General features: G+C 49.1%; 1 protein-coding gene across 1 annotated transcript in view; it reads right to left on the bottom strand.

Annotated features, from left to right (window-relative positions):
* Positions 1 to 7,915: 7,915 nt before the first annotated feature.
* Dnaaf5 (dynein axonemal assembly factor 5) overlaps positions 7,916 to 18,005 on the bottom strand; it is a 38,190-nt gene continuing 28,100 nt past the window's right edge. The window contains exons 10-13 of the mRNA XM_021162954.2: positions 16,323 to 16,473; positions 12,867 to 13,023; positions 9,769 to 9,960; positions 7,916 to 8,929 (exon numbers count right to left, since the gene is read on the bottom strand). Of these exons, the coding sequence (XP_021018613.1) occupies positions 8,793 to 8,929; positions 9,769 to 9,960; positions 12,867 to 13,023; positions 16,323 to 16,473 (637 nt within the window). The 3' untranslated portion in view covers positions 7,916 to 8,792. The remainder of the gene's footprint in view (positions 8,930 to 9,768; positions 9,961 to 12,866; positions 13,024 to 16,322; positions 16,474 to 18,005) is intronic.

Below are 18,005 nucleotides of genomic sequence, written 5' to 3'. Positions count from 1 at the left end.
GAGAGAGAGAGAGAGAGAGAGAGAGAGAGAGAGAGAGAGAGCTGGTAAGATGGCTCAGCCAATAAAAAGTGTTTGTTTCTAAGTCTGATGGTCTCATTCTATCCCGAAACCCTCATAGCGAAAAGAGGGAATGGCTCCTGGCTCCTGCAACTTGTCCTCTGACCTCCACACACTTGTCATCATGCATGTGCTCCCATACACGATGCTCAGTGGCCTTGAAGGGTCAGAAGAGTAAATCAGATCCCCTGGAACTGGAGGTACAGATAGTTGTGAGTCACCACGTGGGTACTGGGAATTGAGCCTGGGTCCTCTGCAAGAGCAACAAGTGCTCTTAACTGTTAAGCCACTTCTCCAGCCCCTAAAATTCTTTTAGAAAGAGAAAGAGCCAGCAGTGGTGGCACACGCCTTTAATCCCAGCCCTTGGGAGGCAGAGGCAGACAGAGTTCGGAGTTCAAGGGTAGCCTGGTCTACAGAGTGAGTTCCAGGACAGCCAGGGCTACACAGAGAAACCCCATCTCAAAAAAACAAACAAACAAAAACCCAAAAAAAAACCAAAAAACGAAAAAAGAGAGAGAGAGAGAGAGAGAGAGAGAGAAAGGAAGGAAGGAAGGAAGGAAGGAAGGAAGGAAGGAAGGAAGGAAGGAAGGAAGGAGAGAAGGAAAAGGAACAAAATCACTTGTATCTCACCACCCAGAAGGAACTCTACTTTTGGACATGTTTTGGTCTTTCTTTGTTTTTAGCATGGGATCTTATGTAGCCCAGGTTATCCTTGAACTCCTGAGCCTTTTGCCCTTGTCTCCCCAGTATGGGGGTCACAGACATTTGGTAACAAGCCTGGCTCCTGTAACTGTGAGGTCCACGCCATTGTTTCTTTTAAATACAGGTAGTGTCTGTGACTTCTGTTAGACACTGCTTTTCGACCTAACGGCTTATACCCTGTCAGCACACAGCCTAAGAGGAAGAGGAAACATCTCAGGCAAACATCCCCGGGTTTAAAAAGCCTGTGCCCAACAAGTGGAGAAGATAGGGGATAAAGTAGGCCGAAGAAAAGGACAGGAACACCCACAGGACTCAGGCAAATTTCAGTAGGCCGGAAGCTGTAGAATGTGGGTAGGCGGAGTATCCGAGAATAGGCATGGAATTGAGGCTGGGTGAGGCTGGGGGCATGCCTGGCACTCCAGGGATTAAGCTAATCTCTGTGCTGAAACAACTGTGCTCTCTCATACTGGAGCCTAGAACAACTGGCAACTGGCATGATGCTCCGGCCCAAGTGCAAAGAGCCAGGTCCTCCTCTGCAGAGGAAGGGCATCATCTTTAACCGGCAGGCTCTCAGAGCAGGGCCAGGTGTCCCAAGCAGCTGATTCCTGTGTGTGGCCCTTATGGAGGTCCCAGCATCTTAGAATGGATGATGCCTGGAAGGCTCTGCTTGCACACCTAGCTCAGGAGAGAGGCCTGACAAGGAAACCAAGTCACCCAAAATAGCCAAGGGAGCCACTGGTTTCTAAACGGGAGGCTCCAGGGAACCTGCAGGAGAACAAAGTCTCTGGAACCAAGGGGCTTACTTCTTTCTAGGGAAGGGGGTGCAGAAAGGTTTTTGAGAATGTGCTAATCAGAATCCCAGGGAGAGTGGAGGGACTTGGCTATCTTAGTAAAAGGCACCAGAAATGGGTTGAAAAAAATTGACCAGATATGCCATGAGATGCTTAAGAATAACTTACCACACACAGAGGTGGCCAAGATCCCCAGTCTTAGGGAAATACAAATTATAATTCAAGTTAAAACAGAACAAAATGAATAGCTAGGCGTAGTGGTGTATGCCTTTAGTCCCACCATTTGGGAGGTAGATGGATCTCTGTGAGTTCAAGGCTAGCCTGCTTTACATAGTTCCAGGAGTTCAACGAGAGTTAGAACTAGAGCTACATAGTGAGACTCTTTCAAAACTGAGCACACACCTCTGATGTGTCTGGGATCCGGCTCAGTTGGTAAAGTGCTTGCCTAGGAAGCCCTGAGTTTCATCTCCAGCACCACAGAAACCAGGAAAGATGGCGCAGGCCTATAATTCCAGCACTCAGGGAGGCATGGCGATCAGAGGTCAGCTTTAGCTACCTAACAGGTGTGAGATGAGTCTGGACTACATGAGAGTATTTCAAAACAAAACAAAACAAATAAATATACACAAACAAATATGAATGGAAATAGTAGACCAAACTACAGCATTTTGAGAAAATCATGGAAAAATATATATACATATAAATTAATTCATTTTTAGGACATTTCATATCAGTGGAAGAAAAATGTTACTTTACTAGTTGATTGATAAATGAACCACAAGCAGAAAATGTTTCTGATGGAAGTATAGCCTATGTGAGTGTATGTGTGCCATGGTACATACGTGGTCACAATTTTCAGGAGTCAGTTCCACCATGTGGGTCCCTGGGATGGAACACTAGGTCATCGGGCTTGGTGACAAGTCCCTATGACCATGAAGCCACTTCATCAGCTCCTTCTTATATTTCTTTTGTTTCTTGTTTGTCTTTGGGTATTGGTCCTTGCCTTCTACCCTATTTTTAAAGATAGTTCCTCTGGGTGTTTGCTGCTGTACTAAGTACTCCGGGCCTGTGAGCTTGTAGAATATTCTCTTGGATTAGCCTGCCATTTCATCTTAGGAGTGCTGAGATTATACACAGACTCCAGCTTTATTCATGGATTCCTGCAATATGAACTCAAGCCTACAGTTTCTGTACTTTACCTGCTGAGCCATCCTAGGACTTGCAGGCAGAATGTCTAGTCAAGCTGTAGCCTTTGAAATCAATTTACATAGGACTCCAGCTTTATTCATGGATTCCTGCAATATGAACTCAAGCCTACAGTTTCTGTACTTTACCTGCTGAACCATCCTAGGACTTGCAGGCAGAATGTCTAGTCAAGCTGTAGCCTTTGAAATCAATTTACATAGGAACCACTGAAATGTTAATATTTTTAACACTCCAGGCATGGTGGCACAAGCCTTTAACCCCAGCACTTGGGAGGCAGAGGCAGGCAGATTTCTGAGTTCGAGGCTAGCCTGGTCTACAAAGTGAGTTCCAGGACAGCCAGGGCTACACAGAGAAACCCTGTCTCGAAAAACCAAAAATACACACACACACACACACACACACACACACACACACCACACACCACACACACACACACACATACACACACACACACACACACACACACACACACATACACACACACACACACATATTAAACACATTCTAACTGTAAGGCGTGACTTTGACCATGAAAAGGGAAAGGTGGTCTGTGTGGGGCTGGGATATTGTGGGGAGGCAGAGGATGAGGATGGAGCACAAATCTGGGTTGCTCCCTGCTACCCAGGCACTTGAGGAAGGTAACAAAGGCAGGCAGGGTTTTGCACGCCTTTAGTTCCAGCATTCTGCGGACAGTCAGGCCAATCTTTATGGGTTCCAGGCCAGCCTGGTCTATGTAGTGGATAGCCATGGCTACATAAAGAGACACTCTCTTAAAAAAGGGAGGGAGGGAGGGATGTTAACAGATGCAGGTAGAGGCCCCTGATGACTTTATTCCTGGCTGCTCTCCCTGTTTTCCCTTAGCCCATGTGGAGGCCTGTGGGATGGCTTCCTTACCACTTCTCTAACTTGCTAAGCTTACTCCTCCCCAGGGCGTTTATTTTAACTCAGTTGGTGCCCACAGACCTGGCACCAAAGTGCACCATCCTGATCACACAGGGGTCTCCCCTTCCCTGAGACACGGGCCAGACAGCGCTTGCTCACCCACTTAGGAGAAAGATGAGTGTTCTAGTTGCTCTCGCCCATCTGTGTATGTATTTTAATCCCTACATGAAAATATTTTAGGACTTCTTAAACACAAAAATAGAAAAATTGGTACAGAGCATTCTGGTCTGTTCTGCTTGACTCCTTATAACATTAGCATGTTACATAACTAAGGCACAGAAGTGATAGACGCCGGGAGTTTAATACTGGACACAGGACAATTGATAAAGCTACAGATGCAATGTAGCCGACTGCTTCCCTCCTGTGTGTGCACGTGCATGTGAGCATGTGTGTGTGTCTGTGTGTGTGCTTGCACAACCCACATGTGCATGTCTGTTGAGCCCAGAGGTTGACATCAGGTATAATCTTTTTTTCTTGTTGTTGTTTTGAGATAGGATTTCTATGCGTCGCCTTAGCTGTCCTGGAACTCTCTGTAAACCAGGCTGGCCTCAAACTCAAGAGCTCAGAGATCTGCCTGCCTCTGCCTCTTAAGTGCTGGGATTAATGGCATGAGCCACCACTGCCCACTGTCGGGCATCATCTTAGTTGGTATTGTTTGTTTTTGAGACTGGATTTCTCTGTAATTAGTTCTGGCTGTCCTGGAACTCGCTGTGTAGACCAGGCTGACCTTGAACTCAAGAGATCTACCTGCTTCTGCCTCCTGAGTGCTGGGATTAAAGGTTTGTGCTACCACCACATGGTTATATCCACCTTTTTTTTTTTTTAAAGTTTTATTATTTAAAAATTTTAATTATTTATATGTCTGTACCTACATGTGGGTTTGTGCATGGCAGTGCAGGTGGTCTCAGGGTCCAGAAGAGAGTGGCAGATCTCCTAGACTGAGTGAGAGGAGATTGTGAACTGCCCAGTGTTGGAGCTGGGAATCAAACTGGTGTCTTCTGGAAGGGCAGCCATCACCCTCGGCCTGAGCCATCTCTCTAGCTCTTTTGCACCTTATTTTTTGAGATAGGAAAGCTCCCACTCAATCTTGAGCTCACAGACTTGCCTAGAGTGGTTGGTCAGCGAGCTCTGAGCTCCTCCTGCCTCTAACCTGTCCCTTAGTGCTGGAGTTATAGAGAGGAAGATGAACTGTTCTACATGGGTGCTGGAGATCGGAACGCAGCTCCCCATGCTTGTGCTACAGGCATTTTCAGGACTGAGCCACCTCCCTGGCTGTTTTTCTTTTCTCTTTTGGGGATTGAGCCCAGGACCTTGTAATGCTAGGCAAGTACTCTGACTCAGAGCTATACCCACACCCCAGCCATCTTCCTCTTCTTCCTTTCTTCCTTTCTTCCTTCCTTCCTTTCTTTCTTTCTTTCTTCCTTCCTTTTTTTTTTTTTTTTGGTTTTTCGAGGCAGGGTTTCTCTGTGTAGCCTTGGCTGTCCTGGAACTCACACTGTAGACCAGGCTGGCCTCGAACTCAGAAATCCGCTTACCTCTGCCTCCCGAGTGCTGGGATTAAAGGCATGCGCCACCACGCCCGGCTTTCTTTCTTTCCTTTCTTTCTTTCTTTCTTTCTTTCTTTCTTTCTTTCTTTCTTTCTTTCTTTCTTTCTTTCTTTTTCTTCTCCTTCGTCTCCTTCTTCTCCTTTTTTTTTAGGTAGGTTCTCACTAAGTTGCCCAAGCTGGTTTTGTATTCTTTATTATGTAATCCTCCTGCTTCAGCCTTATGAGAAGCTGAAATGACAAGCCTATATATACCACCACTACAAGCTAACATTTACATCTTGGTGAGAGGAAGAGATTGAACCAAAGGTACACTGGTAGCACATGATAGGCAGGTAGGGGCTCTACCACTGGGACACGCCCCCAGCCCCTCCCTGGGGGATTCTAGGCAGGGGCTCTACCACTGAGCCACGCCCCCAGCCCCTCCCTGGGGGATTCTGGGCAGGTGCTCTACCACTGAGCCACGCCCCCATCCCCTCCCTGGGGGATTCTAGGCAGGGGCTCTACCACTGAGCCACGCCCCCAGCCCCTCACTGGGGGATTCTAGGCAGGGGCTCTACCACTGAGCCACGCCCCCAGCACACAGATGATGAGAGGAAAACTCCCATGAGTTGGTTCTTTCCTTCAGTCATGGGTCCTGGGGACTGATTCAGGTCGTCAGGTTTGAGTGACAAGCACTCTTTTCAGTTGAGTCATCTTTTGGGCTCACCTAGCCTGTTTTACTTTTTATATTGAGGCAAAGTCTAGGTGGTCTTGAACTCACTCTGTATATATCTCAGGCTGGCCTCTAATTTTAAAAAAAAATTTTTTTTAAATTTTTTTTATGTTTTTTGAGACAGGGTTTCTCTGTATAGCCCTGGCTGTCCTGGAACTCACTCTGTAGACGAGGCTGGCCTTGAACTCAGAAATCTGCCTGCCTCTGCCTCCTGAGTGCTGGGGTTAAAGGTGCGCACCACCACCACTTGGCCTTTTTTTTTTTTTCCTTTTTAAAAATTAAATTGTATTTATTTGCGTGTTGCAAAGAGGGCATGCAACATGTCTTTGTGAGTGTCGGAGGATAACTTGGCAGAGTCAGTTCTTCCCTGCTACCATGTGTGTCCCAGGGATTGAACTCATGCTGTCGGGCTTGGTGACAGGTGCCTTTGCCCTTGAATACACTCCTGTGTACCATCCATGTGGGCACACATGCTACATTGCATATATGGAGGTCATTCTCTCCACTGACCCTTTCATCACTGGGCTTGCTCAGCAAGTCGTTTCACCCACTGAGCTGTCTGTCTCACTGGCTCTGACACATTAAGAAGCCCATTTGTTAGCCAGGCAGAGGTGGCAAACATCTTTAATCCCAGTCCTCTGAAGGCAGATCTGAGTAGAGGCCAGCCAGGTCTCCAGAGTTCTAGGGCAGCCAGGACTATGCAGAGAAAGTCTGTCTCAAAAAAGAAAGAAAAGAAATCCAGTTGTTTACATGGGCTTCATTGAGGGTTTTCATTTTTTCAAAAGGAAAGGTGGGCATGAGGAGGATAGGACACAGCTCCTGACCTCATTTTCCCACCTCCACCCTAGGGAGGCTTCTCTTCCAACTGAGCATCTTCCCTTCTAAGGAGGCAGCTGGTGAGATGGCCTGTCTGCACTGCTAACAAGTGTCTATATGATGCTAATGTGATGGTGGTTAAGAGTGCTCGCCCCACCCACAGGCTCCTCAAAACGGGTCTGCCTCAATGGAGGTGGTGCTGTGGTGTGTGCCTGTCACCTAATTGCCCACTCTAACTTCAGATCAATAAAGCAGCTACAAATAACCCCCGACTCTATGGGACTTACCTCCCCAATCTGACTCAGCCATTATGTTTGGAGCAATGGGAAACAGGTCTACACCATGAGCAATGTATCCACAAGGCTTTTGAGTACAGCTGGAGCCCCAGCAACAGCTGATCTGGAAGATCCATGAAGCCTAAAATACTTACTGGATATCTCTTTGCAAAGATGCTGAGCTAGGGGTGGAGGGAGGTGACTCCTGCCTTAAATAAGTGAGGGGCTGGGGGCATGGCTTATGGGTAGAACACATTGGCAAAGTCTTAAGTTCAATACTCAGTAATGCACAATAAATAAAATAAAATGCCTGGTGCTCCGGCCAACAAGATGGCTCAGCAGGCCAAGGTGCTTGCTGCCAATCCTGTCAACTCGTCTTCAATCCCCAGGACCCACATGGTGGAAGGAGAGACCTGAGTCCTTCAGGTCCTACTTCCACATGTACGCTGTAGCCTATGTGCACTCTCTGACAAATACAAGATTGTAATAGATAAAACAAAGAGCTGAACAATCTTGTACATCCAGGCAGAAAGGATAATGGGAGATGGAAAGAACGCAGCTTCAGGCTGCAGTCCCTGGGCCAGGCACTCTGAGGCCAACCTTCACCCACCTGGATGCCCAGCCTGACTCGGGACCATACTGGGGTACCCTGCTTACCCTGGTGATGGCTGGGCCTTATTCGGCCCTCCAGCTACCTCATATCAGAATGCAGGTCATAGCCAGTGATGACTGTCACTAGAGGGGCCCATCCCATGGAGTCCACGGCCAGCATCCCTCAGGCTGGACCACCCCAACACCAACATATGGAGACAGGAGCTGTCTGTACGGATGTAGTGTAATCAGTCAAATCACACAGATGGCCACACAAATAACTACAATAAATAATTTAATTCCATAAATGGCAAAGCAGAAATGTTAAAATTTGTTGGATACCCTCCCCCCTCCCCAACATTGTCTTAACAAAAATACAGGCTGCGGCTAAGAACCACATAGAAATCTTTAGGCACTTGGTGGAAAAGACACTGGAGGATGGCCACCTTACTGCCTGCTACAGCAAGTGGTAGGGATGAAGGCTGGTTTCCTAGTCTATCCTTTACCCACGGGCACCCCAGGACAGTGCACCCACACTGCAAGGCATCCCAGTGTGTTTAACACCGGGAGGAGTAGGGTGGTAGTGGTGCAGTCTTCAGTCTCAGTGTGGGGAGGAAGAGGCTGGTGGATCTCTGAGAGTTCCAGAATAGCCAAAGCCTCACCGAGAAAACCCTGTGTCAAATACCAAAATAGTTGGGAGAAACTTTATCAATGAGTCAAGACTGGACATTGTCCTCAGCACAGGATGATGGGACAGAGCCCAGAGGAAGTGGATGGTTGGTTGTTTTACAATCGTTTGGCTTTCCTGCAATGTGAAGAGCATTATGGTGAATCTGAAAGCAGCCCAGGACCCCTGGGGCTTGTGATAAAAACATTATGTTCAAGCAGCTAATTGGGAAGCTGGCATGTGTGTGTGTGTGTGTTTGGTGGGGGTGGGGGGGATTTAACTTTAATTTTAGCTGTCTGAGGCCTCTGTGAAAAGTAGGCATGTTACAAAACCCCAGAAATCCGCTTAGGAAACACAGAAGCTGATGCTCAAGCACCATCTGGTGGCTGGTAGGGGCCCAAGGATGGCCCGAGGCCATGGACACGGTGTCTTAAGTGCGAGGTCTGCAGGCCACCACTGTCTGCCTTCAGTAGCTGATGCACACGGTCACCGAGCGGCAGCCATGGTTTGCATGTGCTGCAGCAGCTGCTCGCAGTAGGTAGCTGAGCGGTGTTTGTGGACGACAGCCTCCGTCTCCCGCACCAGCACATCTGGGAACAGGACGCTGCCCTCCTTGAGGACTTCTAGGAGAGAGCATAGAACCCTGAGTCCAGCAGCAGTGGGCTGGGTGCCCATCTCCCAGCTTTACAGAGCTGGGTGCCCATCTCCCAGCTTTACAGAGCTGGCAGTCTTTCTCTCTGGCTGCTGGGTAGATCCCACAGGGCTGAAACCACCTTCTTACATGCATGTAGAACTCAAGGGGAAACCTTTGAGGGTTCTCTCCTTCTACCATGTGGGTTCTGGGGATGGCACTCAGGTGTCCACCCTTGACAGCAAGTGCCTTTATCTGCTAAGCCATCTCGCTGGCCCTGAAGTGATTTTATTATGAACAAACAAATGGCACATCTCTTCCAGCAGGTGCTTAAGCCAAGGAAGCCAAAGAGGCTTCAGTGTAGCCAGAGTCTTCCCTCACCCCTGCAACCACTACTCCCACTCTCCCCTCAGTCAGCAGCACCCAGAGGCTGGCCTTCCTGCGTCATGCTAAGCTGTTTGTAACAGTAGTCTTACTATTTTTATTCCTTTATGCCCCACCCCCACCCCGTCCCGTGTGTGTGTGTGTGTGTGTGTGTGTGTGTGTGTGTGTGTTAAATATAAAAAAGTGGGGGCTGGAGAGATGGCTCAGCAGTTAAGAGCACTGGCTGCTCTTCCAGAGGACCTGGATTTGATTCTCATATTACATGGCAGTTCACAACCACCTGAATGTAACTCAAGATCGAGGGTATCCAATGCCCTCTTCTGGCCTTCATGGCTATTGCATGTATGGATACACAGATGTGCACAGGCAAACACTCACATGCACACATACCTGGTCTCAGGGCACTAGAAGCTACAGGTCCTACAGACTGTAGCCTGGAGAGCTCACCTAGGACGGTGTCTTGAATGGCACTCTCTGGGTCATCCAGGTGGACTAACAGCTCCCGGTACAGAAACTGAACGCTACTCTGATAGGCGGACTTCCCATCCAAGCTCTCGATGCACTTGAGCCAGGTGAGCAGGGCGGAAGCAGCTGCCATCCTCACATCATTGGAGACATCATCTAGGCGCTTCAAGAGCTCTGTGGGGAGTGGGAGTAGGTGTGAGGGCCAAGGTGCAAACGTGGAGGGCCTTTTCTCTGGGGCCCAAGAATCCATCTCTCAGAAGAGGAGAGGCCTCAGCACTGGCATCTTCACTGACGGCCCTCTCTTCACTGAAGTTGTTCAGTCCCATCAGCCCTGAGACCCCCATGACGACCTAGGCGCACACCAGAAAACAGCATGGGGCTGACCTTCCTCACACCTGCTGCAGGCTCACGAGCCTGAGGCCAGCAACCCCACCACACTGTCACCCTTGGTTTGTTTCTGTGGGAAGTCCTTCACCAGGCTGCCTGTTGCCAAAACCAGATCTACCTTTCCTGACAGGCAGAAACTTCTTGTCCCAAGACAGGGTTTCTCTGTGTAGCCCTGGTTACCCTAGAACTTGCTCCATAAACCAGGCTGGCCTCAAACTCAGAAATCCACCTGCCTCTGCCTCCCAAGTGCTGGGATTAAAGGCGTGCACTACCACTGCCTGGCTGGAACCTACTTTTATAATACAAACGCTCTGGAAAATGCACAAATGGGTAACAGCTGAGTGTTAGTTGGGAAGGCTCTTAGCCCTGTACCAGAACATTGAGTTTATGTTGCCAGACACCCTTGATCATGAGCAGGCTGGCCCTGGCTTCCTGAAGGCATGAAAAGCATCACTGCACAGGCAGAGTGCAAGGCTGCCTGCCAGGAGCACAGGCTTTAGGACAGGGACCTGAAAGAAGGACTCGTGGGGGTCCCTAACATGCTGGGCTCTGGCTGCTTCTTGCTCACATACTTTGGACAGGCACAGAAGGAAACCATCTACACACCTCAGGATGACAGAGAACTGAGTCCGAGTCACGAGAGTAAGGCCAGCTGAGGCGTAAACCTGAGCGCAAGGACTCACCCATCCCAGGCTTGGGGGCACCCAGACCAATTCTGGAATTACAGGGGGTTGATGTTCACGGGGCTAACTTGCAAGGGTGAATAGGCTGGGGGCAGCTGACACTGCCCTTTATGAGCAGTCCCCTCTGTCCTCTGTTCAGGGTTGGTCCAGGGCACCTACACAACAGCCTCCTCCGTGCACTAAGAAGTCGCAATGTGGTGCAGCGCTGTGCTTGCTTGCCATAATGGCAGAGCAGGAGCTGTGCCCAATGTGTGCACTCTCCCACTGGCACTCCCTCCAAAGTGGGAAGCCACCAGCCCTGGCAGTCGGCAGCAAGCATTAGCCAAGCTTGCTAAAAAGTAGAGCCACACAGACTGTGGGTGGAAACAAAAACAAAACAATCAGAAACTTAATGTGAGACGCCTGCAGAGTCTGTGGGGTTTTCTGGTAGAGATTTCTCCCACCTCAGCCATTCTGTTCTCTAGGCCTGAGAATCCAAGTCTGCCTTCAACCCTGGTCACCATCTCTTCTGGAGCCACCGTTTCGTCCCTGGAGAAATACGCCTTGGTTCCTCCTGCCAGAGGCTGTGTTAGGGAGCTAAAGGCCTTTAACGCACTCGTTTCTCCTTCAGCCATTTCAGAGTTTATCTAATACTCTTGGGAGACTTTTTATTTGAAAGATGATCTCAGCTGGGCGGTGGTGGCACACGCCTTTAATCCCAGCACTCGGGAGGCAGAGGCAGGAGGATTTCTGAGTTCGAGGCCAGCCTGGTCTACACAGAGAAACCCTGTCGGGGAGGGGGGTGGTGGTGGGGGAGATGATCTCATTGATTAGCCCTGGCTGGTTCGGAACCTGCTATGTAAACCAGGCTGGCCTTGAACTCAGAGATCTGCTTGCTTCTGCCTTGGAAGTTCTAGGATTAAAGGCACACACCTAGCATGCCTAGCCTAGGGCTTTTTGTTCTGAGACAATGGCTAGTGAAGCTAGGGTTGGCCTTGAACTCAATGCTCTTGCCTTCACCTCCAAAGTGCTAGGATTACAGTTTTGTGCCACCATGCCTGGCTTTCTTGTTTGTTTTGAGACTGGGTCTCATTGTGTAGACCTGGCTGGCTTGGATTTTCTATGTGGCCTGCCTAGGATTTGCAACAGTGCCCCTGCCCAGGCACTAATCTCAAATGCTGGGATTAGAGCAGTGTGCAAGAATGGCCAGGCCTTGACTTGCCTCTAAAGGATGTTATTATTTTGGTTTTTGACAATAGCAAGCCACTGTAAATAAGAACTATGAGGGGTGTGCCCTCAACCCTCTAAGACCACCTGTCCTGAGGACCATCTATCAGGCCCTGCACTGTGCTGGGAATGTCAGCAAGCTAGTGTGGAGACTTAAGCATCTCTGTGCTGGCTTCCCCCACGTTCCCTCACACTCACTGCTCCTCAGGATGCGTCTGTTCCTTTTGTGCTGTGTTCTGTACAGTACTGTCCCGGGTCACCGCCTGGGATCTTGTTGGCTTTGACAGCCTCATTATCTCTGTCTCTAACTGGCTTGGTGCTCAGGCTGGCTCTAGACAGGTAATGCAGCCGCCCACATCATGCCAGCTCCAGGTAGATTGCTCTCTCTAGCAATGGCAGATAGAAACCTTATTTCATATATATATATACTTTAAACTGGAACCTGGACAATTTCTGCTTCAAGGAGGGTCTCTCACCTTTATTGGCTACACCCTACTGGTCCTGGAAACAGAGCCTGGCCTCCATCTCCAATAATGCCCATCTCTTGCTTCTCAAGCGGGATGCTCAGTCAGTACTGGCTCATCTGTCACTGTGGTGGCATATGGATACCCAGCACCAACTTAATCAGGAGTCAAAAAGAAATATTCTATGTCTAACTATAAAAGAAGTTACTAAATAATGTGGGGTGTGTCACATTAAGACAATAGCAAGCCACTGTAAATAAGAACCATGAGGGGTGTGCCCTCAACCCTCTAAGACCACCTGTCCTGAGGACCATCTATCAGACCCTGGGGTGTGTCTTACCAGGATAGACCTTGAGGAATTTCTCTGGCTCCATGGTATCCCCTGAATTCTTGAGGAACATGTTGATGATGCGGCAGGACATCAGGCGTGTGGTCTGGGAGTCGTCCTCCAGCGTGGCCAGCACTTGTGGCATCAGGGTCTCTTGTGCCTCTTGCACCTGCAGGCCACAAATGGGTGTGAGGAACATGGGACCGCCCATGCTGTCAGCACACCAGTGCTCAAGGCCAGGCAATGCAGCTCGAATGCTGCGAATCACACCTACAAGTAGATTTGAATCTTTTTGGTTTTGTTTGTAACAATAAAAGTTTTGCTTATTTTCCGTGTGTACGTCTGTGGGTGTGCAAGTGTGCAGGTACACACGTGTAGAGGACAATCTGCAAGAGTCAGTTCTCTCCCTTAACCACACGGCTCCTGGGGAGCACACTCAGCACACTGGCCAGGCTTGATGGTCAGTGCCCTCACTTGCCAAGTCACCTCATTGGCCCTTGAATCACTTAAATCACTTGAATTTATTAATTATTTGTTTTTCGATTCGAGGTTTCTCTGTGTAGCCCTGGCTGTCCTGGAACTCACTCTGTAGATCATGCTGGTCTCACACTCAGAGCTCTGCCTCTGCCTCCCGAGGGCTGGGATTACAGGCCACCATCAGTCACTTATTATCGGCTCAGAGTGCTACAGGATAGGCCAGGCCACACAAGGCAAGCAGACCATGTGAATTACAGAGAGTTCACCTGTAATCCCAGCACTTCAAGGGCAGGCTCTGTTAAACAGGAAGTTCTAAGACAGCCTGACCTACAGAAAACCATCCCAATGGAAAAACCAATCAACTAACAAAAAACCCATAAGGGGCTTGGAAAGAAGACTCGCTGAGATGGTAGAGAACTTTGAAGAATTGAGATCAACCCAGCACTCATGGACGTACTGAGTATGGTGGTGTATATCTGCATTCCGGTGCCATGCCAGGAAGAGACCCTTCATCAAAGACCATGGTGGACAGCATGTGAGGAGTGACTTCCAATGCTGCTTTTGTTAGGGCTATTTGGCTTCCATATCCTAAATCACAGTCTGCTTCGGGAGGCAATGGGGAGGCAGGGACTGATGCATGGAGAGGCCATGGAGGATACTGCTTACTGGCTTGCTCAGCCTGCCTTCGTTTAGAACCCAGGGCCACCAGCCCAGGGGTGTTCCCAACCACAATGTACTGACCCTTCCACATCAATCCTAGATCAAGAAAATGTCCTACAGGCTTGCCTGCTTACAGCTGGATTTTCTCAATTGTGGTTTTCTCCTCTTGGGAGAATCTTAGCTTGTGTCAAGCTGACATAAAACTAGCCAGGACAGATATTAAAAAGTTAATTCTGGCACTCATGAACAAACACGAACACATACACACACACACACACACACACACCACAAATAAAAAAAGAAAAAGAAAAAAAAAAAAAGAACCCTTTGCTCTACTAAAATAAAATTTGAAGTGTAGGCAATTCTCCAGGGGTTTGGTGGCGAGAAGAGGCAGGGAATGATGGGAGCTGTGAGGGCTATGACAGGGAATTTTGTTTTGAAAGTAGGAAAAGCTGGGCAAAGCCTTGTCATAGCCTAGTGAGGCAGGAGATTCATAGTTCAGTCTGCCTGGACTACAGAGGAAGTTCAAAGCCAGCTGAGGACTCTTACTGAGACCCTGCCTCCCAATGAAAAGTAAAATCCGTTAGGAACACAGATTAGCCACAGATACTTGCTTAACACCCCCCCCCCCCAGAGGCTTGGGCCCGTGGCTCAAATGCAGAACCGTTGCCTGGCATGTAATAGGGACAAGCCTGGGAGATAAACCACATTTAGATGCATATATAAGGCTTCACGGGACACGAGAATGAGGGAGGCATGAACCAGTGAATGGTTCACAGGTCTGTAAGTAGCCTGAGCAGGGCTCTCGTGATCAACAAGAGGGAATCACCTTTGCTGAGGAGGTGAAACGGATGGGAGTGTAGGTGGTGCCAGTGAAGGAGGTGCTGATGGGCACAAGCAGTGTGGTGCATGCCCTGGGCTGAGGACCTGGTGAGTTATGAGTGCACTGCCACCAAGTGGCTGCCTCTGTGACACTTTCCAGGGAAGCAGAAGGGCTTCTGCAAGTGGAGTAATAAATGCAAGACAGCAGCGGGGCAGCAGGGTGACGGCAGGGGCTGACTAGATAGGGTACCAGTGGGAGATGGGGGGGATCTTGGGGAGGGCATCCATGTCAGGAGGAAAGGGATCACAACACAAGGGGAGGGCTTTGCCTGCAGCTTTGCTGTTCTAGAACAGAAATACCGCATTTTCTCTAAAGTTCAGATCATCTTAACCATTTCTGCTTTAATTTGGTCAGTCGAGTACTTCAGATCCTACCCACTGTGGAGTGCAATATGTGAGAGTTAGGTAACAACCTTCTGTTGTCAGCAGGGGGCGCTCACACACCGTGAGCGGATGGCAGGCAGAGGACCCATGCAGAAGCAGAAGCCTCAGCTTTCCATGGGTCAGTCTCCTGGCTCACTTCCCTACTTAGAGCAATGCAGGCCTGGCCTGCCACTCTGTGTGTGGTAAGAACTGAGCCCAGGGCTATCCCTCATCCTAAGCTTGGAATTTTGTGAAGAGCATTCAATAGAAACTGACTTCGGAGACCATTCACCCAGTATCTGATGGAGAACTTTCTTTGACACTAATCTTAATAATACATGCTACACTGTGTGTGCAGTTGCAGCAGACATAATGCATATGTGTGCTTATGTGCTTTTGAAGGCCAGGAATTGATACCAGGCATCTTTCATTATCATTCTCCACCGTGTATACACACACTCATACATACACACAATTTTCTATGTGTGTTGTCTGTTTGTCTATACATGCACCATGTGCATGCCTTCAGAGTCCAAAAGAGAGCATCAGATTCTCTGCAGTTGTGAGCCACCAGACATGGGTACTAGAAACTGGACTTGGGTCCTCTGCAAGAGCAGAAGGGCTCTGAAGCACTGGGCCATCTCTCCATCCATCCACCACTTTCTATATGGACACAGGGTCTCTCCCGAAGTCAGAGCTTAGACTGTCAGTGAACCCTGTCTCTGCTCTCACAATGCTGGTCACCCATGTGCTTCTTTACATGGATGCTGGGATCCAAACTTAGGTATGGTTGGCATGTCATCTCCCCATAGACCTGTGACCTTGTATATCCCTAGTCTCTTTTGAGTTGCTTTTGTCAGGGTATTTTATCACAGCAACAGGATAAGAAACTAAGACAGTTTATAGACCAGATCCCAGATCCTTCAAGGAGATGTGAGAACCAGGGCAAGAGAATTGGGCCCTGCCCTGATCTGGCCCCACAGACCTCAGCCCTTTAGAGCTTTCTGTGCTGATTGAAAGACACAGTTCTGCAAGGTCATGATACACACATGGACAAACAACTGGGGTGGACACAGCTGTCCTTACCTGCTTGGCCGATAAGATGTCACTGCTGATGAGTGCCCACAGGCAGGATATAGCAGCCGTCCGGATGGCTGCAGCTGTCCTCCCTGCATGCCACTGCAGGTTGGGGGCTAGGATGTCATTTATTACCATATCCAAATAGCCATGGAACTGTCTGGAACAAGAGGGCAAGTGAGGAAGGATAAACAGACTACTCTAGAGGACAAGCTTCAGTTTGGGAATGGAACTGGACCTGACCCTGTGCCTCTCCACAAGGTGGTAGGTTTCAGGGGGCTCTGTGCTCTAGGGCTGCACCAACCATGATTATCTATGTGGGTCATATAGCATCTCCGTCACCACCCACTGGACCACTGCCATCTGTGCCAGTAAAACAAAGGAAGCAAGAAATAAGGGCTGGGTGTGATGGTGCACACATCTTTAATCCCAGCACTAGAGGCAGAGGCAGGAGGATCTCTGTTAGTTTAAGGCCAACCTGTCTACAGAGTGAGTTTCAGGACAGCCAGGGCTACCAGAGAAACCCTGTCTCAAAAAAACCAACAAAACCAAAAAAGAAGTAACACGGGGCTGAGACGGCCTGGTGCTCAAAAGCACTTGCCGTTCTTCTAGAGGACCTGCGTTTGGTTCCTAGGACCCACGTCAGGTGGCTCACAACCCTGTGACTACAGCTCCAGGGCAATACAATGTCCTCTAAAAGAGCCTCTTCAGGTACCTGCACACACACAAAACATCTTCGTTTATTAACAAGAACTCTCATACAGAAGATGCCCAGCAGGTCTTGCTAATGTGAGGCTACCTGAAGGGGAACTGTCTGTCATGCCCTCTCTAACAAACTGCTCAGGGCTTCACCCTTCAGAGAGCAGACAGTCTGCCAGTTGCTCATGACTTCTCTCCCCACCACTGCTGGTCTATAACCTACTTTCACTTTTAACTTAAAAAGATGGGATCTCATGTAGTCCAGGCTGGACTCAAATTTCCTATATAGCTGAAGATGATGATCTTAAATGTCTTATTCTCTTGCCTGAGTGCAGAAACTACAGGCGTGTTCCTCCACACCCAATTTGTACAAGGCTGGAGAATGCTGGGCAAGCCTTCTTCCAACTGAGCCACACATCCAGCTCATGTTTGTCTGTCTGTCTGTTTGGTTTTTGAGACAAGGTCTTGTTATGTAGTCTAGGCTAGCCTGGAATACCTGCTCCCCCTGATTCCACTTCCTGAGTGCTGGGGTTGCAGGCGGACACCACCACTCTGAGTGCTGGGGTTGCAGGCGGACACCACCACTCTGAGTTTATGCAGTGTTGGAGAAGGAACCCAAGGCTTCCTGTGAGCTAGAGAAGCACTCTACCAGCTGAGCCACATTCCTAGGCCATAGGCCCCAATTTTGTTTCTTAACTTTACATTACATTTCCTTTACTCACTGCATCACCCCACTGGGCCCTAGCCCAGAATTTACACCAAATTTTACTTCAAGGCTACCACAAACACTGAAGCAAAGGCCATCTGCAAAGGCAGTGGCTTGGGTAGAGCTTTCTGTAGTCCCCTCCGACTCTCTCACAGGCATCTCCATAGCTCAGGCAAGAGTGCAAGGAAGGGGTCGGGAGTGGGAGTCTCCGGTTGTGTGGTAGTGGGATGTGGTGGTGCTACCACTCTGGCTCGCTGAGAGAGCCTTCTCTAAGAATCCTGACTCCC

Source organism: Mus caroli, chromosome 5 (genome assembly GCF_900094665.2).
Source record: "Mus caroli chromosome 5, CAROLI_EIJ_v1.1, whole genome shotgun sequence".
NCBI classification, from domain to species: Eukaryota; Metazoa; Chordata; class Mammalia; order Rodentia; family Muridae; genus Mus; species Mus caroli.
The sequence above is the reverse complement of the archived record's forward strand: the minus strand, read 5'-3'. Positions and strand labels throughout refer to the sequence as shown.